Source organism: Nuphar pumila, chromosome 9 (assembly GCF_984573655.1).
Source record: "Nuphar pumila chromosome 9, dmNupPumi1.hap1.1, whole genome shotgun sequence".
Lineage (NCBI taxonomy): Eukaryota > Viridiplantae > Streptophyta > Magnoliopsida > Nymphaeales > Nymphaeaceae > Nuphar > Nuphar pumila.
In genome coordinates, this window is record NC_143257.1 from 118,787,242 (window position 1) to 118,815,228 (window position 27,987).

At 36.5% G+C, this 27,987-nt stretch overlaps 1 protein-coding gene across 2 annotated transcripts; it reads left to right on the forward strand.

The window, feature by feature from the left end:
* The first annotated feature begins 1,928 nt into the window (after positions 1–1,928).
* On the forward strand, positions 1,929–27,985 carry LOC149829060 (uncharacterized). Of its 2 annotated transcripts, XM_090017886.1 has the most exons (9): positions 1,929–2,078; positions 2,192–2,303; positions 10,891–10,970; positions 18,463–18,565; positions 18,684–18,840; positions 19,315–19,443; positions 26,534–26,620; positions 27,210–27,254; positions 27,389–27,985. In XM_090017886.1, exons 1-9 carry the CDS (start codon positions 1,991–1,993, stop codon positions 27,524–27,526), a joined length of 939 nt encoding a protein of 312 aa, XP_089874012.1. In that variant the 5' UTR covers positions 1,929–1,990; the 3' UTR covers positions 27,527–27,985. The 2 variants fall into 2 exon arrangements, with proteins under 2 accessions (XP_089874012.1, XP_089874013.1); XM_090017887.1 differs by lacking the exons at positions 1,929–2,078; positions 2,192–2,303; positions 10,891–10,970 and adding an exon at positions 13,303–13,421.
* Positions 27,986–27,987: the final 2 nt, after the last annotated feature.

A 27,987-nucleotide genomic window follows, 5' to 3' on the forward strand; every position in this document is an offset into this window, starting at 1 on the left:
AAAAGTGTCCTTTATCTCACTAAATATTTTTATTATTATTTCAGAACAGGTGATATTTTCAAAATATCGACAATATTTGTAACTATGTTCTTTGTGACAATGACACTGATATCACTGATCGGCATGTGTGATTTTTGCGAAGGTTAAAGTGAGCGATGCATTCTAGGATATGTTAGTCTCTTCATTTTTTATTTAATAATTTTATTTGGAGACTCATCAAATTGAGAATGGTGCAAGCAACTGAAGGTTTAGGCAGCAAGATGGCCCAAGGTTCCTTGTTACCTAATTTTGTTTAAGGCTTTTTGCTCACTTCAAAGTTGATAAGTTGATTAGATAATTGAAATGAAAATGAAATATGAAGCCCCACCCAAGCCTCGTCTGGTTTTTCCAGGCTTGAGCCAGGTGTTCCACTAACAAACCCAATGGAATGGAGGGACATGAATGGTTTCCCTGGAAGAAATGGTCTCAATCCAAGAGATTTTTTTTTACAATCCCCACCATCATCTTACCACATCTCACCATCACCACCACCATCCTCACCCTTCTCCTCCTCTTTCTCAATTTTCACATTTTCCAACTCTATTTTTCATGATGTACAAACAAACAAAAAAACTTTCTTTTAAAAAACTTCTCATATCAAAAATTCTCATAAGCAAAACTTTCTTTTCCTATGAGAGTTTTTCTTTCTTCCAAATGTACCCTTAGTGCACAAAACATGCTTGGGATGGGAACCAAAACCAAACCTTTACTACCTAAATGCGCCTCTCAAGATGAAACAAGCGGGTCCTAAGAAATTTATCCAAAATATCCAACCTAAGAATTCAATAGCCTAGGAATTCCAGTTCCAATGAAATTTGAACATCTCTGGTGTTTTAGTTTATGTGGTAAAAAGCAGAAGACGACGAGCACGTAGGTAAGGCTGGTAAATGAGCCAAACAAACCGAACAGGGCATATTCGGGCTCGGCTCGTTTACTAGTGGATTGAGCTCATGGCTCAACTCGTGTTCGTGTTTAGTCGAGCTAAGCTCGAGCTTGACTCGTTCCTGAATGATACATGTTATTCCATGTTATTTATACATAGTATATACATTTTTATTTATTATACTTAAAATTATATAACTTTTTATAAATTACACATAATAGTCCATATTTTATGTAAATATTTTTCATTCATCCTTCTTTTTATATATATTTTATGTATTATTTCTTTTATATATTACACAAATTTTATATTATCTATAAAAGTCTATATTTTATCTATACAAGCACTCTTGAGTGGAGCTGAGCACCTTGTGTTTAGGAGCGACTTGTTTAAGCTAAACGAGCTGCTCGTGGCTCTCGTCTCGCCAAATATACAAACTGATCATGAATGAGTTCATGATGAGCCAGACCGAGCCAAGTCACTAGCTGCTCGGTTCGTTTACCAGCCCTACACGTATGGCTGTCAACCGGTTGAGTCAGGGTTGACACAGACCCACCCATATAACTAAGAACTGGGTTCAGGATTTTGTTGGACCCCCATAATTTTTAAAATTTATTTTTATTAAAAGCATATATAAAATACTCAGATCGGCTAATCAGGTACCTGACATAAAATTCGTGTCGGATCAAGTACCCAAAAAAATCATGACCCAATCCGGTCAGCATATTGTTCGGGTATTAGACCCGATACAAACCGGACCCATTGACAGTCACTCCCCGAAGTAGGGATGGCTGTGAACAGGGGCGGGGGACAAGGTCTTCACCCCCGCCCCATCTCAAAATCCGGACCTCCATCCCGCACGGGTTTGGATTTTAACCTCCATCCCCGCCTCTATTCCCATTTCATGTACTCCATCCCCGGTCCAAACACGGTGAAGCGGGTCGGGGTCCCGTTTTCCTAGGCCTATTGCCATCCCTAAAGAAGGATTGGGGGAGGGGCGGGGGAAAGCGTAAGCCAATCCCCGCACGAGTTTTGATTTTAACCGCTATCACCGTTTCCTGAGAGAGGATGGAAGCTCTCTTGCTCTCTTTGGCAAGATGTTCATTGCTTTCCAAGGCGATCATACCCATCTTTCCTTTTTCCCTCGCAATGTCTCGTATGTTCCAAATTTTCTATTGGTTACCATCGTTGTTTCGTTCCTTCACATTTCCTTCAATCCCCAAACCCACAAAACTCCAATAAAGTTTGAGTTTTTCATTTGATTTACAGGACAGCGTCTGTTTCATGGAGTTTCTACAGCGAAAACGGACTGCCGATTTCGTTTGAAGCTTTGGAGAGCTTATGCTTCCGGGAAATCGGTGCAAATCCAAGTTCAGAAAAAGTAATTCTTTTATTCGTTTGATTTTGTTCTTACCCATATAAAAATCTTCCATATTTTTCATTGTACTATAAGGCTTTTCCACCTCTACCAAATTGATCGGTTTGATCACTTAAAGGAATTCATTTGCGTGGCACTTTACTTGTACTGTTCCAGTCCTATCATCTAAAGGAGTTCTGAGGAAATGATTTTTTGGGTCATTGGGCTTGCATATTACTCATGTTTGTGTAAACGAACCGTGTTTGTTTCTGGATGTGATGCACTCATGAGCATATTGATGGTGTTATCTCTTTATCCTTTCATCGTTCGTGACATTAAATGGCATAGTGGTATTATAAACCAAAATTACGGGAAGCTTTTTGCTAGATGGGGAAGCTAGCTTCTAGCTTCAAAGCAGGGGAACTCTTAGCTTTCCTAAAAGGAGGGGAAGCTTTGGGAAACCCACTTTCGAAATATGGAAAACTCTATTCCCTTTGGTGGGAAGCCCGCTTTCTCTTAGTTTCACAAATTGATTTCCTTGTTTTTCCTTAACGTTCCTGTAACACCTCGATCCGTAAGGGTTAGTAGGTATTACTTTCCAAAGGGAGTGAGCACAGCCAAACCATGACATAAAATTTTTTCTAAAATAAAACATCATCATTCCATAATAAAAGCCCTCACATGCTACATCATTCATACATATGAGTTCAATAAAATAAGAACACCTGCTGAAGTTATGGCTACGTCGACCTCTCTCTGGAATACCTCTTGGAACCTATAGTTGTAATTATTAAGGAGGTGAGTCTAAGACTCATAAAAAAATATTTATAAGTAACTTAAACTTTGACTTACAATTGTAGTGAGTTCTAAGCCCCTATTCTTAGTTTAGATTTTTCTTCACATAAGAGAGATGCTTGTCTCTTTTAAACCCCCATCAGTGTTATCAAAAACGTGCATTGAGGCGCAAGCTCGAGGCGCAAAAAATATATATTTTTATTTATTTTTACAACAAGATTCCTGAGACATGATCAACAAGATTTTTGTAGGTTAATCTCATGTATTTTCCAGTTATTTCAGTTATGTAATCAGTTTCTTAGTATATTACTATATTTTAACTTTTGTTGGTTAATCTCGTATATTTTTCAGTTATTTCAGTTATGTAATTAGTTTTTTAATATATTTTAACTTTTGTTGGTTAATCTCATATATTTTCCAGTTATGTAATCAGTTTTTTAGTTACTTTTATATGTTAATCTCATATTTTTTAGAATAATCTCATATATTTTAATTTTTGTAGGTTAATCTCATATATTTTTCAGTTATTTCAATTATGTAATTAGTTTCTTAGTATATTTTAACTTTTGTTGGTTAATCTCATATATTTTTCAGTTATGTAATGATAATCAATTTTTAGTTACTTTTATATGTTAATCTCATATTTTTTAGAATAATCTCATATATTTTAACTTTTGTAGGTTATATCGGGAGAAAGTGTAGCTACACAACATAGAGTTTTAATTTTGGATCTTAGAATTAGAAAATGCCGCAAAAGGGATAGACATAGGATAGATCCTAGAATTAAGTGGTGGGCACTGAAAGGAGCTAAACAAGGAATGTTTATAGAGCAGGTAGTTAAGGAAGCTGATTGGTGTCTCGAGGAGGATTCAGAATCAATGTGGAATAAGATAGCGGGTGGCATGAGAAAGGTGGCTACAGAGGTATTGGGTGAGTCTAAAAGCGGTGCACCGTTAGGTAAGGATACATCATGGTAGAACGAGGATGTCAAATTAGCTATTAAGGTTAAAAGAGAGTATTATAGAAATCTAAGTAAGAATCGTGATAATGAGAATTTAGAGAAGTATATGATAGCAAAGAAGGAAGCTAAAAAAGTAGTTCGAAACGCGAGGGATAAGGTATATAAGGAGGTTTATGACAAGTTTGATACCAAAGAGGGCGAGAATGATATTTATAGGCTTGCAAAGATGAGAGATAGGAAATCGAGGGATCTGGGTATGGTTAGATGTATCAAAGATGAAACACAAAAGGTTTTAGTCAAAGATGAGGAGATTAAGGAGAGATGGAAAGATTATTTTGATAAGCTATTTAATGGAAGTCATGCTCAGGATCTTGTAGACTTCTCCGTTCCTTTTCATGAGATGAATCGTGACTTCATGCGAAAGATTAAAAAAAAAAAAATTGCAGAGGCTTTGAAGAAAATAAAATCAAGAAGGGCAGTTGGCCCAGATAATATATCTATCGAGGCTTGAAAATACTTGGGTGAGAAAGGTTTAGAATGGTTGACAAATTTTTTTAACAATATTTGGCGGACAAATAAGATGCCTAATGAGTGGAGGAAGAGTACTTTGGTGCCTTTATATAAGAATAAGGGTGATATACAAGATTGCACAAACCATCGTGGTATAAAACTCATGAGTCATACTATGAAACTTTGGGATAGGGTGATTGAGTATAGGTTGAAGAAGGTTGTCATGATATCAGAGAATCAATTTGGTTTTGTGCCTGGAAGATCAACTATGGAAGCTATACATCTTCTTAGACAACTTAGTGAAAGATATAGAGAGAGAAACAAAGATTTGCATATGGTTTTTTTTGATTTGGAGAAGGCATACGATAGAGTACTTAGGGATGCTCTCTGGTGGACAATGATGAAGAAAGGTGTTTCTCTCAAGTACATTAGTATAATTAAAGATATGTACGAAGGAGTAGTAACCAATGTCCACACTTGTGGAGGGGTGACAGCCAATTTTCCTATAACGGTTGGGTTACATCAAGGATCTGCATTAAGCCCTTTCCTATTTGCTATAGTGATGTATGAGTTTACGAGATCAATTCAAGAAAATATGCCGTGATGTATGTTGTTTGCTGATGATATTGTTTTGATTGATGAGTCTAGAGCTGGGGTTAATGCTAAGTTAGAATTATGGAGACAGACATTGGAAGCAAGAGGTTTTAAGTTGAGTAAGAGTAAAACAAAATATATGGAATGTCAGTTTAGTAAGCAACGAAGTAGTGATGGGAGTGTAGTGAAGCTTGGTGAGCAAGAAATATCGGTGGATGACTGTTTCAAATATTTGAGATCTATCATTCAAAAGTATGGAGAAATTGATGGAGATGTAAATCATAGGATAAAGGTTGGGTGGATGAAATGGAAAAGTGAACTGGAGTGCTGTGCGATCGTAGAATGCCATTGCGGTCAGGGGCGTAGCTAGGGGGGGGCAGGAGTCCTGCCTCCCGAAACAGTTAATTTTTTTTTTAAAAAGCCCAGTCCTAGCCCAGCCCTGATTCCATATGAAATAGATTTTTATCCATTTTTGTAGCCCATCCCAGTCCTAGCCCAGCCCTGACTGCAGCAAATAGTTTGATTTGTCCATATGAAATAGATTTTTATTAATAATTGTAGCCATTTTTTATTTTATCTAAAAAAAATGTTTTTCGGGGGCGCTGCCCCCGAACCCCCGACTATCGCACAAATAACATTTTTTTTGCTACACCCCTGTTTGCCCCCCCCCCCCCCTCACATGAATCCTAGCTACGCCCCTGATTGCAGTTGAAGGGAAAGTTTTATAGGACGACAATTAGGCCCGCTTTACTATATAGTACGAAATGTTGGGCTGCCAAGAGACATCATATTCAAAAAATGAGTGTAGCTGAGATGCGTATGCTTAGATGGATGTGTGGAAATACAATAAAAAATAAGATTCGAAACGAGGAGATACGTAAGAAGGTAGACGTTGTAGCCATTGTAAATAAGATGAGAGAGAATCGTTTACGGTGGTTTGGACATATTCGACGAAGGCCTAATGATGCTTCAGTTAGAAGGATGGAGAAATGAAAAAATGTATTAGTTAAAAGAGGTCGGGGTAGGCCTAAGAAGACTTGGATGGAGATGATAGGAAAGGATATGAATGCTTTGAGCCTCACCAAGGACATGACATTGGATAGAAATGATTGGAGGAGAAGGATTCATGTGGAAGACCCAGAATGATTTTCTTTTTTTGTTCATATCGCCGACCCCAATTGTTTTAGGATGAAGGCGTAGTTGTTGTTGTTGTTGTTTGTAGGTTAATCTCATATATTTTCCAGTTATTTCAGTTATGTAATCAGTTTCTTAGTATATTTTAACTTTTGTTGGTTAATCTCATATATTTTCTAGTTATGTAATCAGTTTCTTAGTTACTTTTATATGTTAATCTCATATTTTTTAGAATAATCTCATATATTTTAACTGTTGTTGGTTAATCTCATATATTTTCCAGTTATGTAATCAGTTTCTTAGTATATTTTATCTTTTGTTGGTTAATCTCATATATTTTCTAGTTATGTAATTATTTTTTTAGTTACTTTTATATGTTAATCTCATATTTTTTAGAATAATCTCATATATTTTAGCTTTTATCGGTTAATCTCATATATTTTTCAGTTATCAGTTTCTTAGTATATTTTAACTTTTGTTGGTTAATCTCATATATTTTCCAGTTATGTAATCAGTTTTTTAGTTACTTTTATATGTTAATCTCATATTTTTTAGAATAATCTCATATATTTTAACTTTTGTTGGTTAATCTCATATATTTTCCAGTTATGTAATCAGTTTCTTAGTATATTTTATCTTTTGTTGGTTAATCTCATATTTTCCAGTTATGTAAACATTTTTTTAGTTACTTTTATATGTTAATCTCATAGTTTTTAGAATAATCTCATATATTTTAACTTCTGTAGGTTAATCTCATATATTTTCTAGTTATTTCAGTTATGTAATCAGTTTCTTAGTATATTTTAACTTTTGTTTGTTAATCTCATATATTTTCCAGTTATGTAATCATTTTTTTAGTTACTTTTATATGTTAATCTCATATTTTTTAGAATAATCTCATATATTTTAACTTTTGTTGGTTAATCTCATATATTTTTCAGTTATTTCAATTATGTAATCAGTTTCTTAGTATATTTTAACTTTTGTTGGTTAATCTCATATATTTTTCAGTTATGTAATGATAATCAGTTTTTAGTTACTTTTATATGTTAATCTCATATTTTTTAGAATAATCTCATATTTTTTAACTTTTATCGGTTAATCTCATATATTTTCCAGTTATTTCAGTTATGTAATCAGTTTCTTAGTATATTTTAACTTTTTTTGGTTAATCTCATATATTTTCCAGTTATTTAATCAGTTTTTAGTTACTTTTATATGTTAATCTCATATTTTTTAGTACTTATTTGAGATTTTCTATTTCTTATTGGTTGTTATTTCATCAATAAAGCATTTTTTTATTTATTTATATTTTTAGATATTTTTTTTATAAATTTTTTAAAGTTTTCAAAAAAACTATTTGTGGCTTACGCTTTACGCCTCGAGGCTTACGCCTCGCCTCGATTTTTGGTGGAGCGCCTCGCTACACCTCAACGCTTTTCACAACACTGCCCCATTAACTTTCTCAAAACTTATAAGCTAACACTTGCTCAATGCCAACTATTTCTCTAGATTGACTATACCAAAAATAACCTATTATGGGTATAGCAACCCGTGTAGAATGCCTCAATTCTATGATTATGAACCACTCTAAACGATTCCAGTTGAGATCACTAGGCACTACAGTTAAAGAGTCAGACTGAGGAGCTATACCTACCCCTAAGGTTCACGATTCATGTTACATCCTGGTCTGCCTAAAGTCTCAAATCATTATGTGAGACATAACTCCTAGGATATATTATGCAACTCTTGCTTTTTTCACATGAACTCCCTCAAGTTTATTTTCTCTCTATCTCAAGTAAGTTTCTCAGGGTATTCCTAGGGTTCTAATATTCAAAAAAATCTAAGCATGTAGACGATGTAGTTTTTCTACATCAATAAATCGCCAGTGACTCATGCTTATGACAACTCTCACTTTGACTACCGTAAGGTAGCCATTTTCATCCGTCACCTTTTATGGAATTTATGAGGTTAAGTCTAATATGCTAAGATAACTCAAATTGCAGTAAATATAACTAAAAGAAGAGGCTCAAGAAAATCACTAAAATACTCGATTCTATTATCAAGAAGCATAGAATATGGATTTTTGTTTAAAATCACACAATTTTCTCACATGCATAGAAAACTCAAGGATACATGAAACCATTCTGGGCATTCTAGCTAACTCACATGCATTCATTCAGTCTCTCAAGCGTGAATAAAAATCATTTTTAGAATACAACTACATTATATGCGAAGTAACGATTACATTCTCAAACATATAATTTCATGCAAATTATCTCATACAATCAAACAAACACATTGTTTATTATTAACTAGAAAATGCTCATAATATCAATTACCTCGAATGCAAGCACTAAAATCTAACCTGCAGTCGAGTCTCTCGTAGTAGTAATAGGATATGTTTAGTACATAAAGACTCACTTAATTACCAAACAACCATCTCTCATATTTTTGTAAAATTACCAAACTATCCCTCCCAATGGTGGTTTGTCGGACCTCATTTTTCATGCTGCGTGTTTGGTCATAAAAATAGGATAGAAAAATTTCCCTCTATGTCTTGATTCCAACGAACTAAACCTCACCCGATTCTGAGTCCGGGGTGAGGAGTTATGACCAAATTATGAAGCACATGCTTCAAGGGTAATCCGGTCTTTTTACTAACTTGACATAGTTCAGGTCAGAACTGGTCTCGTTTTGAGTTCAGTCCAGGCTTGACTGAATAAGCTCAGGTCTAGTTTGACCCAAGGCTCCCTCTAATATATATATATATATATATATATATATATATATATATATATATATATATATATATATAGGGTTCAACTCAACCCAAGTGGGTCCAACCCATTTTCTCTTTTACTCTCTTTCGTACCCACTTCTTTTTGGGTTTACTGATCTTAACCCAGACCTAGCTGAGTCTAGGTTCAATCTGGTTGTCTCTCTCACTCGTAAGTTATACAAACTGGAACCAGACCCGGTTTTGTTTGGGTTCGGTTCACAACTTGAAACCGAGATAAAAGAGTTTTCACTCTCTTTGTCTCAACTCGTATGACCAGACTCAGTCTGATTGTTGTCCCTGACAAGCCAAAACAGAGGGCTCTGTCTCGCCTATCTTTACAGGCTCAGACTGTCTCAGTTTGGTTTCAAACCCAAACCGAGCTGGTCTGGCTCGCATAACAGCTGCCGTGACAGAGGGCGTTACCCTCTGCCCCGCTGGTCTCTTGGCCACAACTGAACGATGTCTCCCATCGCTCCTACTCTCTCTCTCTCTCATGGCTACGACGATGACGTCGGAAACCCCTTTCTGGTTTGCCGGTGTCGTCTCTCTCTCTCTCTCTCTCTTACGGCTGTGATGACGACGCCGGCAACCCCTCCCAGTTTGCTGATGTCATCTCTCTCACGTAATATATATAATTTAAATGAGGAAAGGAGGGCTTACCGGCCGGTGGCTTTCCTCGGTCGAACGATGCTTTGACCTCCCACGAGCTCTTTCTCTCTCTTTCCCTCTACTTTCTTACTTCTTTCATAGATAGAAGGGAATGAGAGAGCTCCATAGGGATCCTTATATAGAGGCCCGTGGAGCCTCTCCCCCTTCCTCATTTACGTGGAGGTCTCCCCACTCTCCCCACTACTACATGCATGGGGGGAGAGGGAGAGACTCCCTAATTAGATCATTTTAATGTGGTCTCTTCACATCCCCACCCACCCCCTTAATATGTGGGGGAGAGGAAGGAAATCCCCCCTCATATTCATGAGGCCTCTCCACTCTCCCATTTACTACCAACGTGGGGGAGTTGGAGAGGTGTGTTTTACAGTTCCCTTCTCGCTTCTCATCACATTCCACTCTCCTCCTCCTCACTTCGCATTTTTATATTAGAAAATTAATTTTTTTGTTGCAAGCTTACATGTTGGCTTTATATCATTTTCTATGTGTTTAGGTCATTTCTTGTTTACTTCTGCCCGTGCTTCACATTGTTTTCTATGTGTGTTCTTTTCATTTTTCATGCACTTGCATAATAACTTCATAATTGTATCCTGCTTCCCGCTTCATGCTACTTTTTAACACTCGCTTCCTGCTTCCGCTTCACGCATTCCTTCTCGTATCCATTTCGTTTCCTAGCAACTATGTTATAAACAACATTCTGTTTTTCGTTTCTTAATTTCAGTTCATCTTTTTGTGACCAATTTCTTTTCTGCCGAATGCTCTTCTCTCATTTTTGGCTATTCCCCTTTTGCCTCCTCAATGTTGTGTGCTTTGCATGCTGAGTTGCTTTCTGGTATATCTGAATTAGACTGTCATTTAAGTTTCCAGTCTATATACTCTGAACTGCACATTTTGTTTGGTGCTTTAGTGAAAGATATATTTGAGGCGCATACTGGATTTCAGTTCTTGATGGGGACTTCACTTTGATGATGCTAGAGCCAAGAACAAGTCATCTTTCTCAATAGACATGAAATTCTGCATACAACAGCGTTGCATTGCTTTAGACAGTTCCTTTGGGATGTAATGTTCACTTTAGAATTAGCCTAAGGAGGGAGATCATAATAGGACCTTGGATGAGTTATCTACACATTCTGCTATTTACTGTATCTTCTTTGTGTTGTATTTCTCAGAAAGAAGAGGCTAGATGAGGTTTGTGTTGAAAGATTTGAACAATATAGTCGGACACTGATACAGTCATGGATTCTTCAAGGTATGCGTAATTCAGCACTCGTGTTGCACTCTTATCTAGAAATGATATTTGAGAAATAGCAGAAGGTATGTTCTTTGGCACATGCTTCTTCTTGAACTTGAGAACGGCTGAAGTGTTTAATCCATGTCTTCCCAGTCATTCCTTTCTTTTATATCAGGTGCATTATCATTTTCATTAACATCGTGGAGGTTGTTGTTGCCATATGACCTACCGGATCTGAATGGTTGTAAAACCGTCTAAAAACCATAAGCTGCTAATTGAATTGATAGCATAGTTGGAGGTGTTGATCTTAGTACTGCACCTATTTTTTGTTTTGCTATAAATAAAAATACTAATGAGGATGTTTTTTGCTCTCGCTCTGCCATTTTAGTTTTTGTAATTAAGAGTTTATACTATACCAGTCTTTAGAAACTTACTTGGATTGGCAGTTTATTGGGTCAGCCCAGTGAGTAGGCCAGGGTGCTGTTAAGACTCAGTTGAGTGATGAGCTGACTTAGCTAGATCTCCATATATATATTTATGGGTGTGTGTGTTTTGAGAGTGATGAACTGACTTAGCTAGGTCTCTATATATATGTATGTATGTATGTTGAGCAAGAAGCATCTCTCTCTAGAAGGTGTTTAAGAGATAAATGTTGCTTCAATTTGCCTATGGCATTGTGGTTCTTTTGCTTCAATTTGCCTTCTTTGAATTGCTTCTTGTTCATGGCTGCAGGTGTGTCAGTGGGTTTGAGTTTATGCATGATAGGCTTCTTTAATATATCATAGTCATAGTTTTGCTGTGTAAAATGGATACAGTCCTTCACTCTATTGACTTCAATCATCAGGAAATAGCTAAGCTGACCCATGTCTCTACGCTGAACTTCTCATGAAGAATTCTGATTTTTTGGTGATTATTACATCATCCACATAAAAAGTATGATGACTATACCTTTATTTCCATAATAAACAAAAGGAGGATTATATGTAGGTGCTTTTGTGAAGCCACGGTCTTTAACTGCATTATAGAGGCTTTCACACCATGGCCTTGGGGCTTGTTTAAAACTGTAAATGTATCTCTTGAGCAGACAAACTTTCTAGGATCATCCTGATAAAACCTGTGTGGTTGTTCCATGTGTACTAATTTTAGTTTACCATTTGTGACTTTCAAGGTTGCAGCAAAACATTCGTTGGAATTTGTTTTCAAACTCAAATTTCAGACATAATATGAGACGTATAGAATGGCCAGGGCTTTGCAGTACTTATTCTTATTAGAATATGGATTGGATATGGATCCGATAAAGGATCCATATCCATTCACAATTGTGGCTGCCGATTTCTGAAAGCTCCCTCCTTCCCTTCATCCTTTCTCGTGCTTGCAGCAGAACACGTCTGTTCATAGGTAAAATTAACAATTCTTATGTGGTAAATTAATTTGTCAGCTTATGCAGTCACCCATGAATGTTCACATGAGAATTGTGAGGTACATAAAAAGGACCATGAGCCTTGGGTTAATGGAGGCTAAAAAATGAAGTCCATGATTTTCAAGTTCAAACTGTGATTTGATTTTCTGGCTTGGACTGCGCAGATGATGAAGAGTCAGAGAATAAGGATGAAGGAGAACCTATTTATATTGATTCCTCATATGATGACATCGAAGACTTAGATATTGATGATGACGAGACACAAGAAGAGCCTAGACCCTAATTCATTTCATAGGGCTATGGACATTTATATGTTTTTTTGGGTCTTTCATTTGCACTTGTGAATGTTTACATTCTCATTTTGAAGAGTTTTGGACAAATATATTAACATTTGGTTGTTAATGCTAACATGCATTTTCTAATTATGTCCATATGATGTTAATGCTAATATTCATTTTGTTGTTAATTTTTTATTGAATGAATGCTCATATTTTATTTCATAGATACTTACATGAATCAAGTTGTTGCATTAATGTTACTTTTACATGTTAATCTCATATTTTTTCAGTATTTATTTGATATTTTTTATTTCTTGTTGGTTGTTGCTTCATCAATAAAGCATTTTTTATTTATTTATAATTTTAGATATTTTTTATAGTCTTTTTTAAGTTTTCATTTTTTTTTTTAGGTTTACGCTTTACGCCTCGAGGCTTACGTGCCTCTCTCTTTAGATTTTGGTAGAGCGCCTCGCTACACCTCAATGCTTTTCACAACACTGCTTGTATTCTTATATATATGTGAATATTGCATACAAATATAAAGGGAATCGAGAAGCTGCCAGAAGAGCCACTACGATCCCACAATAGTGACAACCTCGATATATTGGATGAGTGAGTATAAGAGCCTGGTGTCTTGAATGATGATAAGGATTGGAGGCAACTGGAGGCTGAGATGGAGGCTCAGGTGGATGATAACAACGATTATGCTGACCTAGAGATGAATGTGGATAGAGGGGGAGAAGAAGATCTATCATTTGAATATTGTTTTCGGTATGATTGATAAATTAAGATGCTTCTTCTTTTGTTTTGTTATGTGATATGTAACTTTGATATCACACATTCATGCTTGTGAGTTGTCACTTTTGTTAAATGTTTGTTAGAAGTGTTATCAATATCGTATCCAATGTTTTACTAGTGCATGTTTATTTTTAATCACTCATAATGTATATATTTATGTTCTCTATAATTTTTTTTTGGAGATTTTTTTTTCTCGTAATTTTTTAGATTTTTTGTGATTTTTAGTTCAAGTTTTTTCTAGTATCTTATGATACGATACATCCGTTGATACGGGTTCCAATATGCTAATTACAACATTGTTCCCTCTTCTTCCTTTGCTTTTTTGGCATTCTCTTTCTCTCTTCGAAGCTACTCAAGTATCCGTGTCGTGGTGGGCGATCATCTTAGTGCGAAAGATGGTTGACAAAGCACAAGCAGGTGTGGGCTTGGTTGTATTCTAGAACCGAAGTTGCAGTTCACCCTTTAGCACCCAGGTTCTTAACTGGAGGGGCAATTGTCGCTTTTAAGAGAGCGCCATTGCTGCCCGCCTCCAGGCTATATTGGATCTCATCTTCCTCAAGGACACCATATGGATCGTGCAAATTTCCATTATGATCGTACAAATTTTCAACATTCTTTACCTCTATTTCCGTAAATCGGATTCTACGAAGTATGAATCCGATTCATTCTCCTTTGATATCTTGTTATTGATTCCCATTTCATGAAAGTAAAATCTGAAAAAAAAAGATTTGCCACTTTTTAACGGGTCGGAGTTGGAGTCGTTACAACTTTGGTATTAGAGCCGCACAACGGAAGCGTGGTAGGCCCATAACCCACAGGTCAAAGCTGTAACGACCCCAATTCCGACCACTTAAAAAGTGGCAACTTTTTTTTTTTAAATTTTTTTTTGAAACAATTGTAGAAACAATCCTAGGGACCCGAGGCCTTACAGTCGTAATCACATCCACCACCACAAGGGATCTTACATTACCATTATTGAAAGCAATCCAACTTTATTCAATATGAAATGTCTAGAGACATGAACATGAAAAAATAATAACAATAGCCAAAAATAAGAACATGTCTCTAAAGTGCAACCCTTCTGTCCAAACTAAACATGGTCTAGTAGTCATGTAGCCCTCGTAGCTCTCTAGAGTAGCAAGTCCCATCACTGAGTCTCAACAACTTTGTAAAACACAAAAGTAGGGTGTCAAAATGCAAGATTCTACGTACGAATCCCTCTATCAACTCAAATAAGAATAAGAGAATGTAAATGGGATTCATGCAGTATAATAGAGAAAATGTAACAACTATCTCATGCTTCAATTGATCATTTATGCATTCTAAGAACAAGAATTATGTAACCAGGAATATCATATTTGAGAAAAACAATAACGTTGCATGATCTAATGCAGAACAATGAAATGCATAGATTCAATGTACATGCATGAATAACTTATTAAGTTATTATCAAAGTTTTCTTTATGTATGCATGCCCCTATTTACTGCACACATTTTTGTTTCTCTTATTATTACCATAACTCGCGGATACTCAAAATGAATTAACAATTTCCGAGTTCAAGTTGGATCTCCAGTTGTGGCTTAACACACAAATTGATATTTTAATATTGGGTTTTCTACTTGGCCCTCGATCGACTTCAGGATTTAACACCATTCATCGGAACATTACAATTCAACATCTATTGTCGAGACATTAGGGAAATCAACATCCACTAATGCCACTTTCTTGGTATATCAAAAACCAAACCTGTGTTTACACACCACTCTTAGGCAAATTGGCGGAATCTCTTTAAAATCGTGGCCGGGAGGTGAACCACCTAGTTGGGTTTAGGGGCACAAATACACACGGAGTTTTAGTATTCTCACGGTTTTCCAAAACCGTAGTTCAGTATTCCCACACTAAAGAAGGGACATCCATGAAAATATTAATTACACTGTTTTTCATTTATCTTTTTATTTAAAATAATGCTTTATTTCAATTCTTTGTTTTGCAATTCATCATGCAAAAGTCAAACATCCATTTCGCATTTCATCATGCGAAACTCATCACGGGACCACAACATGTTATCACATGAAACAATAAAATTAGTTTAAAAATATTAAGTTGATTTTTGCGATGCATAAACTAAACATGGAGCAACACCTGCTCGAGGCCCACACGGCCTACAGTTGTTCACTTTTAACCACTGATGCATCAAATGAAAAAATCAGAGTGAACATGTAATTTATGCAACCATTCAGCATGCTCACAAATGCATGCCTACAGTTGTTCACTTTTAACCACTGATGCATCAAATGCAAAAATCAGAGTGAGCATGTAATTTATGCAACCATTCAGCATGCTCACAAATGCATTTACTTTCATACACATTAAGAGGGTACATGTTTAAATAATTTCATAAGCATAAGATCATAAGCTTGGAAACACACATCTTATTTCACAGGATTTGTCTCATGCATTTCATTCAAATCTGCACATACCCATATTAATGTTTCATAAGCTACCGTCAAGAATTCAACCACGAATTGTACATGTTCGTACCATGAAGAATCTCTTATGACACTAATCATGGTGACACTTTGTGACACGTGATTATACAAACAAAGGCATGCATGCATATTAATCCCCTTTAGCATTATGAAATTAACATATCAGTGGCATATGCAATTAACACAATGTATATTAAATGCTGGGCATTTAGAATCATAAATAGATGCAACACTTTTAAAACTGGATAAAGCTACACAAAATAGGATTCTAATCATGCCCAAACTATACATTAATCATGTATAATTTTAATGCTTGCCCTGTCAAAATCTTAAACAAGCAACAAGGAGAAATCTGAACATGTAACATTTAAGAATTTAACACTTTTACCTAGTTGTATGCTTGACAAGTACAAAACCTGGAATTTTGGGCAGATATACCTACTTTTATAGATTTTCAGAAATCATCATATATTCTGTTTAATATGTTATGTACTTGTAGATTCCTTTTCATTTCCCAGGATTTCCTGTTTTGCCCTGTACTGTTCATATTGTATTCATTATATATATATATATATATATATATATATATATATATATATATATATATATATATATTCATTTGCATGAGTTCGGCTGAGCCTAACAGGCTGCCCATCTGTCCTGCAAAACCCAGCTCGGCTGGACCTAGCAGACCACTTGCCTGCCGAGCCGAACTCGGATCGGCTGAGCCTGGCATGCTGTGAACAGACCCAGGAACATATAGAGATTATGGTTGTTACACCAAACTGACCTAGGTCTGGCATGAAATTTCACAAGTTATACTCCACTTCCTATACTAACTAAACCTCTTTTTTTTTTTTATAAGCAACCAGCAAGCTTGGGTTAGGCAGACCCCTACCAGTAAAACACTATACCATTGGGTTTTGAACCAGCAACGTCCCAACACCATGTGACGTGCACTAGCTACTCTTTCCAAACATGAAGTAGTTGATTTTATCTTCGTATATATATATATATATATATATATATATATATATATTTGAAACCATATGGCCAGACTAGGCCCGGCCGACCCAGTCGGCTGGGGCTCAGGCCTTGCCCATTCAATCCAATCGGTTGGGTCTGTTCTGGTCAACTGCCCAGCATAACACAATGTAAAAAAATTATATATGAATCTGATTCATTCACTTTAGAGACTTGTTTTTATTTTTGGCTATTGTTATTATTTTTTCATGTTCATGTCTCTAGACATTTCATATTGAATAAAGTTGGATTGCTTTCTGTAATGGTAATGTAAGATCCCTTGTGGTGGTGGACGTGGTTACGACTGTAAGGCCCCGGGTCTTTGGGATTGTTTCCGCAATTGTTTAAAAAAAAAATCTAAAAAAAAAATTACCACTTTTTAACGGGTCGGAGTTGGGGTCATTACAATTTCACCATTCTTTGTCCGCCTTTAAATAAAGTGTTTTTTAACCCCGACTGAGACCAAAAAGTCTAACACTTGAGCTGCAGGCTATTGAATTAGCTAATCTACGCTTACCAGACCTAAAAACAAAACAAGGTTTGAGCAAGACAAGGTGGCTGGCTTACAAGAAACAAAGCTACCAAGTTTGAAATTGTCTTTCTTTTTTCTCAAGGACCAAAAAAGACATTGAATGTCAAAGGCAAGTACGGCTTTTGGGGCATCAGCATAGTTGCCTGCATAGTTGATATAGCGTTTTGGTGGCATCATGCATAGACAATGCCTCTGAACACCAACGGCTTAATCTATTACTTAAGAACTTGCTTCTGGCTGTGAGTCCAAATGAGAACAAAAGATACTCCTTGCAACTTAGCTCTACTCATGAGCCCAATGGAACTATCTTTCTTTTTTTGGAAAAGAGGTTTTTTCTAAGCTTTTCTGGTTGACAAGCAGGTCAGATTGATTACCACTATAACTAGATTAGTTGGATTTGTGGAAAGATTCTACAAGATGATACAGTGAACAAGAATGAAAATATACTACCTCAATTGGTGAAATAGCCAGCTGCCATCCTAAGCTGGAACTGTACTTCACATGTTGGCTTGACTAATGGAACCTTCTGAGTTAACAAATCCTGGCCAAATCATTAGGTTGGCTGGCCCGAATCCCAAGTGAGTTGATTCCCGAGGAACTTGATTTTCGAACCATGTACTATACGACTAAAGTAACCAATTTCTTCTGTTTATGATGGAGATAGATAAGTAGCTTTAAAGATTTCATAAGATATGCTATGTAGTGGTTTCACAAACTTTAATGGAAATGATAAGTACAAAACATGACTTGTAACAGGTGCAATCTGAGTTGGTCGTGCTTGCATAATTCCTCTGGATGTGTATTTGAATGCGTTGAGACATCACATTACACAAACAGCAGCATTGCTCTTATGCATTTTCTTAATTCCAATATTTACTCTTTGATTTCGTAATGTTTAATCAGCCACTTTTTTTTTTTTTTCAGTTTCCATTATATATAATTTATTTTTGTCCATGATCTCTGTTCCAGGCAAGGTATTAGTTGATGGTAAGGTAGTAAGCAAGGCCGGCACACCTACTTCTAGTAAAGCAGTTGTCGAAATAATTGCAGAAGTTCCCAAATATGTGTGTAGGTGACTACATGGCTGCTGATGGCCAGGCTTTTGAGAGATCATCTAGATTTTTTATTCTACAATGTCGACCAGTGTCATTCAAGCATATCTTTGTTCTTTTATTTTTTGTCTCATGCAGAGCAGGATACAAGTTGGAGGCTGCCATTGAGCAGCTGAACATTGATGTCAGTGGAAAGGTTGCTCTTGATTCTGGCCTCTCCACTGGTGGCTTTACAGATTGTTTGCTTCAACATGGTGCATCCTTTGTTTATGGAGTTGATGTAGGCTATGGCCAGGTGAGTTTTTCAGTGATCTCTTTATAAAATTGAAATTTAGTCTTTCAGTGTTTTTTTCTAAAGCATATTTAATTTTATTCATAGATGTAGCCTATTTGTAATAGTGTTTGCCTTTATGTCGGTTTTGATTTGACATGTATACTAAATGGAAGCTTATTCAATATCCTTGTCCTCCTGACATTTGTCATATTCCATTGATATAGTATCTTTTTGTAAATTTCTTGCTGAATGATAAAACTGTAAAACCAATTGTTCAATGCTACAAGTGATGCAAGACCTACCTTGAGTTGCACTGCTTGCAAATTCTGCTCCCTTGTATGACTTGAATTCTGAAATGCCAATTGCTTCTGGATATTCTGGAGGAAATGAAAAGCTCTTGCTTATTATAAAGTTACTTTTCTTGTATCATGTATTTGCATTCAAATTAGTTTTGAATTTTTTTAAAAGGTTGTTATTTATTTAATGTTTCTTTAGGTGGCTGATAAAATTCGTCGAGATGATCGTGTGTGTGTCATAGAACGGACAAATTTAAGATATCTTCCTGGGCTGCCTCAAAAAGTGGACCTCGTCACGCTTGACCTTTCATTCATTTCTATACTTCTGGTAATGCTTTTGTGCTTTTTTTTATTGGTTTGTTTCAAGTCAGTGTATTCTGTGTTAGAATAGCAAACTATGCCAAGTTTGGTTGTCTTGAAAAAATATTGAACTTCTTTAATTGAGAGGATTAATTTCATCAACTGGAAATAATGATCTTTCTTGTGATATGTAACATGGAATCAATGTCTCCCTATTCAGAGCTTGTCATTAAGACACTTCCATGCAAGAAACTGTTAGGAAAGTTTTAAAATTGGTGATTTCTTTCCACCAAATGTGCTTTAAAAGGTTTAGTCCCATATCTAAGAGAAATCAGTTTTTCGAGTGGTTTAAATACAGGCTTTGTTCTCTATTCTTTACTTTGGTAAGCTTTGTGTCTTTGGGTGGCTTGGGGACGTTGCTGCGCATCGTGCAACATCGGACGCGTCGTTCGCGTGCACGCGCGCACGCGTGTGTGTGTGCGCAAGGACGCTTGAGGCGCAATGTGGCGTTTTGATGGCGCACTTTGCACTTCGCACGCTCGCAGCGGTGCGAGGTGCATATGAGGCGCAAATGTCTGTTTTGGAATTTCGGTTTTGAGACATTTGGCCGTTTGAAAGGTTTTAATAACATTTATATTGAGTTTATGGCGCTTTGTGACTGTTGGACGGTTTTGAAGGCCTTTGATTGACAGTCAAAGGTGGGTGACCGTTCAGGTACCTTTTTATCTTATTTTCAAACCGTTAGATTTATGGCCATTAATCTCATTTATCGCAAAACGTTTTGGCCTCTCTAAAAGTCTATGAATATCTTCTATTTTCGTCTTTTGAAAACACAAGAATTTTCTGACTCTACAATCTTCTTTTTCCTTCTTCTCGATTTGGCTTGCTGAGTAAAAGTGTGGTAGAGATCATCTGTCCTTGCGAAGCAGTGACTCTATTGAGGTTCTAGCCTATTTGTATCCTGGAAACTCAGTCGTAACAGAACCCTTTTTCGCATCTTCGGAATTCCCGGAGTGGGGCGATTGAAGTTCTAAAAATAGCGATCTTAAGAACGTGCCTCTAGGCTTTAAATCTCTTTTCTGAAATCCATTTTTCATAAGGTTGGAATAACAATTTTAGAACTTCATTATGGCCTTTGGTTCGACATCCAACTCCATCAATCTGCTTAGCCGTGATCTTGAAAAACTCGATCGATTTGATGGGTCAAACTTCAAGCGGTGGCAATCAAAGGTCTCTTTCTTGTTGTCCGAGCTGCATATCGACTATGTTCTAAAAAAGCCCTGTCCCATTGTCGCTGCTGGAGAAGTTGAGACAAAAGAACAAAAGAAAGAGCGAGAGAAGTGGCATACTGACAACTACCGATGCAAATGGCATATCCTGAACACTTTAGCCGATTCTCTCTTTGATTTGTATTCACCATTGGAGTCGGCTGGAGAGTTGTGGAATGCTCTCGAGATCAAGTACAATGCAGAAGATGCTGGTAACAAAAGGTTTATCGTAGATTAATATGTTAATTTTTCTATTGTTGATGATAAGCCTATACTTGCTCAAATTCATGAGATGCAAATACTGGCCTATAAGATCAAAGGAGAAGGTATGTATCTTGATGATGACTTCCAAGTTGTTGTCATTATTGAGAAACTACCGGATTCCTGGAAAGAATATAGGAATCACCTAAAACATAAAAATGAGAAAATCACTTTAGATGGCCTTCTTAAGGACATCCGAATTGAGGAGAAAACTCGTCTTCGTGACAAAAAGAATTTGAGTCCTAAAGAGGGTTATCCTAAAGTGAATTTTGTTAGTAACAAGGGTGACAAAATCATGAAAACCCAGAAAATCAAAAAGAATTTCGTGAAAGGGAAAAAGCCAACTGATAAAAAGAAAATTAGTTGTTATGTTTGTGGCAAGTTTGACCATTTTGCTAGAGAATGCAGAGAACGGAAGAGGACTGGTGCTAAGCCAAATGAGTCAGAAGAGAGGCTTGTTGCTGTAATCTCTGAAACCTTTATGGTGGCTGCAAATAAGGACTAATACCTGGATACTAGAAGCACTGTTCATGTGGCAAACGACAGGAACTTGTTCAAGTCGTATGAAGTAGTGGGGGAGGGATGCAATCTCTTTATGGGAAACTCTTCCTCAACTAAAGTGCTGGGAAAAGAGAGTGTGGAGATTAAGTTCACCTCCGAGAAAGTCCTAACACTTGAGAATGTCCGCTATGCTCCAGAAGTTCGAAAAAATTTATTCTCTGCAGATCTCCTGTCACGAAATGGTTTTAAGATTGTTATTGAGTCTGGGATTGTAACTGTGACCAAAGGAAAAATCTTTGTAGGAAAAGGGTTTGCCACTGGTGGTATGTTCAAGATGAGCATAAATGAAGCTACTACTTCTGTTTATATGGTTGACTCCTATTTTCTTTGGCATTCACGATTAGGACATATAAATTCTCGTTGCATTCATAATATGAATAACTTTGGTCTTCTTCCTTGTCATGTTAGAATAGAACATAAACATAAGTGTGAGACCTGCATTCAAACTAAGCTAACTAGACTTCCGTTTCCTAGTGTAGAAAAGAATTATAAATTGCTTGAATTAGTGCATTCTAATGTGTGTACGATGGATAATATTTTGAGTCGTGGTGGTAATAGGTACTTCATTACCTTTATAGATGATTACTTAAAATTCTGTTATGTTTATTTGTTGAAACATAAATCTGAAGTATTTTTCAAATTTCTTCTTTATCTAGCTGAAGTACAAAATAGGTTTAAAACAAAGATTGTACATTTAAGAACAAATAGAGGAGGTGAATACTTAGGTGGAGAATTTGATAAATTCTGTGAAGATAATAGTATTATCCATCAAACGTCAGCTCCTAGAACTCCTGAACAGAATGGAGTAGCAGAAAGGAAAAACAGAACACTTGTAGAAATGATGAATGCTATGCTTCTTAATACAGGTTTGCATTCCAACTTATGGGGAGAGGCTATACTTTTTGCTTGTTATATTCTTAATCGAGTTCCTTATTCCAAATCTGAAAAATCACCTTATGAATTGTGTTTTGGTAAGAAACCTAATCTTAGTTATTTTCGTGTTTGGGGTTGCTTAACATATGTTAAAATTCCAGAAAATAAAAGGAAGAAGGTTGGACCTAAAGCATTTAAATGTGCTTTTATTGGGTATGCTGAACATAGTAAATCATATAGATTTTTAGACATTGTTAATGATGTTATTATAGAATCTAGAGATGCATCTTTCATAGAACATAAAAATGCATTTGATTCTTTTCTTGATGGCAATCGCATTACAGTAGATGAACATCCTGTTAATGACATGATTGAATATTCTAATGATTATGTTGATGAACCAAAAACTGAAGTTAGACACAGTAAACGCATTAGAAAACCAACTAATTTTGGTTCTGACTTTTTTACATTTCTAATTGAGAATGATCCTGTGTCTTTTCAAGAGGCTATGTCTTCTCAAGATGCTGCCTTTTGGAAAGAAGCTATTAATGATGAAATAGAATCAATTATGTCTAATAATGTTTGGAAATTAGTGGATTTACCTGTTGGTTGCAAAACTATTGGCTGCAAATGGATTTTCAAAAAGAAATTAAAAGCTGATGGTACAATCGATAAATTTAAAACACGTTTGGTTGCAAAAGGCTTTAAACAAAAAGGTGTTGATTATTTTGATACTTTTGCTCCTGTAACCAGAATATCTACTATTAGAATTCTAATTGCCATGACTGCCATATATAAGCTTCAAATCCATCAAATGGGCGTGAAAACGACCTTTTTGAATGGAGAATTAGATGAAGAGATATATATGGAGCAATCTGAAGGTTTTGTAGTGCTAGGGCAAGAGCGAAAAGTTTGCAAACTTGAGAAATCCTTATATGGATTAAAGCAAGCCCCTAAGCAATGACATGAAAAATTTGATAGTTCTCTTGTGTATAATGGTTTTAAAATTTATGATGCGGACAAATGTGTCTACAGTAAAGTAGATAGTAGCTCAATTATTATTATTTGTTTATATGTTGATGATATGTTTATTTTGGGTAACAATAGTGAATGCATAAATCAAACAAAAAGATTTTTATCTTCCTTGTTTTGTATGAAAGACTTGGGTGTTGCAGATGTTATTTTAGGAATCAAAATTATAAGAAATAAAAATGACATTGTATTATGTCAATCACATTATATTGAGAAAATTCTTACAAAGTATGGATATCTTAATAGTTCACCAGCATTCACCCCATATGATCCAAATATGAAATTGACTCCTAATGTTGGTGCAAGTGTTCAACAATTAAAATATGCCAGTGTTGTAGGTAGCCTTATGTATGCAATGAACTGCACAAGGCCTGACATTGCCTATGTAATGAGTAAAGTGTGTAGATACACTAATAATCCTGGTCATCAACACTGAAATGCAATGAACAAGATTCTTAGATATCTAAAGCATACGTTAGACTATGAAATTCACTATACCGAGTTTCCTGCTATTATTGAAGGGTATAGTGATGCAAGTTGGAATACCGACTTTGAAGATTCCAAGTCTACGAGTGGTTGGGTTTTTACCCTTGGTGGAGGAGCAGTTGCATGGGGGTCTAAGAAACATGCCTGTATAACTCATTCTACAATGGAATCTGAGTTTATTGCTTTGGCATCCGCTTGTAGAGAAGCTGAATGGCTTAAGAATATGCTAATGAATATTCCACTAGGAGAGAAGCCTATACCTGCTATTTCAATGTTTTGTGATAGCCAATCAGCTATATGTAAAGCAGGTAATATGAAACACAATGGAAAGTCTAGACATATTAGTCTAAGACACAGTTTTATAAGACATGATTGATGACAATATTATTTCATTGAAATATGTGAAGTCATGTCAAAATTTGGCAGACCCATTTACGAAAGGCCTTTCGAGAGATGTCATCAATAAAACATCGAGGGGAATGTGAATTAAGCCAATTAAGTCATCACCTAAGGATACCCAACCTAGAGCGCTGGAGATCCCACATGCATAGGTTCAATGGGAAACAAATTGGTGAATGACAGATATTGAGCATATTTATGTAAGCCCATTACTGATGTGTGCTCATGAGCTGTAACTAATATGAGGGTTGAGCTAATAGCTCTTAATGAGTTTGTAGGCCTTAAGGCTAAGGTGTGTGTTACAGTACACCTAAACAAACTCACCTATATGAGTGTAGAAATATGAGTCGTTTCTTATGAGAATTGGCAATTCTCTAGAGCACTCATGAATCCAGGAAAGCACAAGGCTCTAAATGTGCCAACATGAAATCCACACAATTGAACTTTTGGAAACCTATGTATGATTGAAAACTCCGTTAACAATATAAGGAGCTAAGTTTAAGGTAAGTCCACTTAGCACCTTGGTTAATTTAGGTTTTCTTTCAAATAGTGGGGGTTCAAGTCATGCAGACACTCTCACTGATGCATAAGTTTCTATGCAAGCCAAATATATTTTAAAACTAGTGGGGGATTGTTAGGAAAGTTTTAAAATTGGTGATTTCTTTCCACCAAAAGTGCTTTAAAAGGTTTAGTCCCATATCTAAGAGAAATCAGTTTTTCGAGTGGTTTAAATACAGGTTTTGTTCTCTATTCTTTACTTTGGTAAGCCTTGTGTCTTTGGGTGGCTTGTGAACGTTGTTGCGCATCGTGCAGCAACGGACGCGCCGTTCGCGTGCATGCGCGCGCGCGTGTGTGCGTAAGGGCGCTTGAGGCGCAATGTGGCGTTTTGATTGCGCACTTTGCACTTCGCACGCTCGCAGCGGTGCGAGGTGCATATGAGGCGCAAATGTCCGTTTTGGATTTTCGGTTTTGAGACATTTGGCCGTTTGAAAAGTTTTAATAGCATTTATATTGAGTTTATGACGCTTTGTGACTGTTGGACGATTTTGAAGGCCTTTGATTGACAGTCAAAGGTGGGTGACCGTTCAGGTACCTTTTCGTCCTATTTTCAAACCGTCAGATTTATGGCCATTAATCTCATTTATCGCAAAACGTTTTTGCCTCTCTAAAAGTCTATAAATATCTTCTATTTTCGTCTTTTGAAAACACAAGAATTTTCCGATTCTACAATCTTCTTCTTCCTTCTTCTCGATTTGGCTTGCTGAGTAAAAGTGTGGTAGAGATCATCTGTCCTTGCGAAGCAGTGACTCTATTGAGGTTCTAGCCTAGTTGTATCCTGGGAACTCAGTCGTAACAGAACCCTTTTTCGCATCTTCGGAATTCCCGGAGTTGGGGCGATTGAAGTTCTAAAGATAGCGATCTTAAGAACGTGCCTCTAGGCTTGAAATCTCTTTTCTGAAATCCATTTTTCACAAGGTTGGAATAACAGAAACCACATGCCATTTTTGAAGGTTATGCTACAAATCAGGACCGCTGCATTCTGAGGCTGTGCGGCACAAAGCTTCAAGCTATTACACCTCGAATGATTGTTAAAGTCATGTCACATCATCTGGTTCCTTATGGACATTTCTGCAATTTGACATTATTTCCCAATTACGTGATTGTCAAAGATGGTGATCTTTCCACATGATTCAGCAGCCGAGTTTGTCTCAACCTCTGACCAAGCTGTGAAAGTCCCACAAGGATTTGCCAAGGGATAAGGGCTTTGGTCTATGGACCAAACCAGGCAGAAGCCTTATCAAGGGCCTTGGATCACATTTTTCTGGGGTTGCATGTTAAATGGCAATTTGTGGCTTCTTGGATGTAGTTCACAGAGGAATCTAAATGCCACAGAACCAAATGAAGCCTACTTCACGTATATTGACCTTGTTGCTATTGTTTATGGCCTTCTCTAGTTACGATCCCCTATTTGCCATGATAGCAATTCTGTTGGTCAAGAAATCATTTTGTTATGGCTTGTTTTTTTGTTCCTTTCCCCCTTTTGACCAATCTGCCGAGTATGTCTAATAGGAGAGACCTCCAAGTCACAAGTAGGGGCCTGTTATGTTTTTAAGATTATGATAAAGATACTGAAAAAATTATACTAGTAATATGTTGATGCATAGTTTATGACTTATGAGATGGTGGGCATCTGTGAAGGTGTGATATTATCTTAGGCCTTTTGAACTTGAAATGCAGGTCATGCCTGCAGTTGTCAACGTTATGAAGCATGATTCTTCTTTGGTTACATTGGTTAAACCTCAATTTGAGGCCCGTAGGTCCCAGGTTAGTAGTTTCGTTTGGAGCTTGAATTCTAATTTTTTTGTTTAGCAGCTTTTTTCCATTTCATTCTACTCTTTTATTTAATTTTATTTTTGTTATTCATTTTAATATTGGCATTCCTTTTAGCATTATTGAGACTGGTCAATAGAATTTATTTTGTGTTTGAACATCAATAAGCTTCATAGATTGATCAATGCGCTCTAACATACTATAGGCATTTAATAATTTTCGCATGGATGACATGAGTGTCAATTGTGCAAAACCTTCCAATGCAGTGCCGTCTAGTGGATGTTAAGGCAACCTGATTTAGGACCTGATCATCCAACTGCATATGAATATGCTTTGAGACTTAACAGGGATTTGGGAACTCACAATCCCAGGTTTTCTATCAACTTTGATTGTTTTCATTTGATTTCATGCTACAATGAATAGCACAGGAATGAATCATAGCCATAGTAAATATGTGGGATATAAATATTGTGTTGACTTGTTAGCACCTGAAACTTGGCCTATTGGTGCGATGTTTGTGGTTTGCTTAACATGTTCAATTTTGACAGGATGTTCTGTGCTTTGGTTTATTTTCTTTGGACAGGTGGGTGGTGGTGGAATTGTGAGAGATCCCAATGTCCATCAAGAGGTATCAACTTCATCATGAACATTCTAGTGGCGGTATTTCATGTCGATTTGTCACCAACTATAGTCGATTGATGGACTCTCGGGTCCATAGGACTTGAAAAAATGTTTACCATTGATTTTTAATGTCTGTGCTAGGTTCTTGATAAGATTGTGAGGGGTGTGGAGGCATTTGGATTTAGCAGCCAAGGTTGGATAGAGTCTCCCATAAAAGGCGCCGAAGGAAACACAGAATTCCTGGTTTACTTCCATAGAACAGCTCAGCATGAAGGATGATCCAAGTCTGTTCATTCAAGTCACTGGACTCACTGCAAATTTTGCAAGAGCAGATTCATGTACAACAATGTGGCAGTTTGGAATTTCTACCAACTCTTTCAGTAGTTCCAAACGTCTCAGGCTGCTTTGCACGGCTTTCCCAATTTTGAAATCAAAGACCAGCTCAACTGTTCATTATTGCCTGACCAACACAGTATTTTCTATGCTGTGGTTTGGCTTTATAGAGATGTCTTGAAGATGTGTACACATGAGCTCTATTTTGTGAGTCAATCTTAGGACCGTTTTCTGTCGGGAAAATAATCTGTCGTGTTAGCTTGTGAGCAAATTCCACACAAATTTTCCTATGTATCATTTTCACAAGTAACTATTGTTATTTTTTTTGACAAAATAGAAAATATTATTGTCGTTCTTATAACACGGCTTTGGTAGAATGAATCATCATTGTAATAACAAAGGATCTA

Coding starts and splice junctions, on each gene's coding strand:
- LOC149829060 (XM_090017886.1), top strand. CDS start 1,991: ATGGAAGCTCTCTTGCTCTCTTTGGCAAGATGTTCATTGCTTTCCAAG. Junction 2,079..2,191: donor TTTTTCCCTCGCAATGTCTC/GTATGTTCCAAA, acceptor TTTGATTTACAG/GACAGCGTCTGTTTCATGGA. Junction 27,255..27,388: donor ATCCCAATGTCCATCAAGAG/GTATCAACTTCA, acceptor TGTCTGTGCTAG/GTTCTTGATAAGATTGTGAG.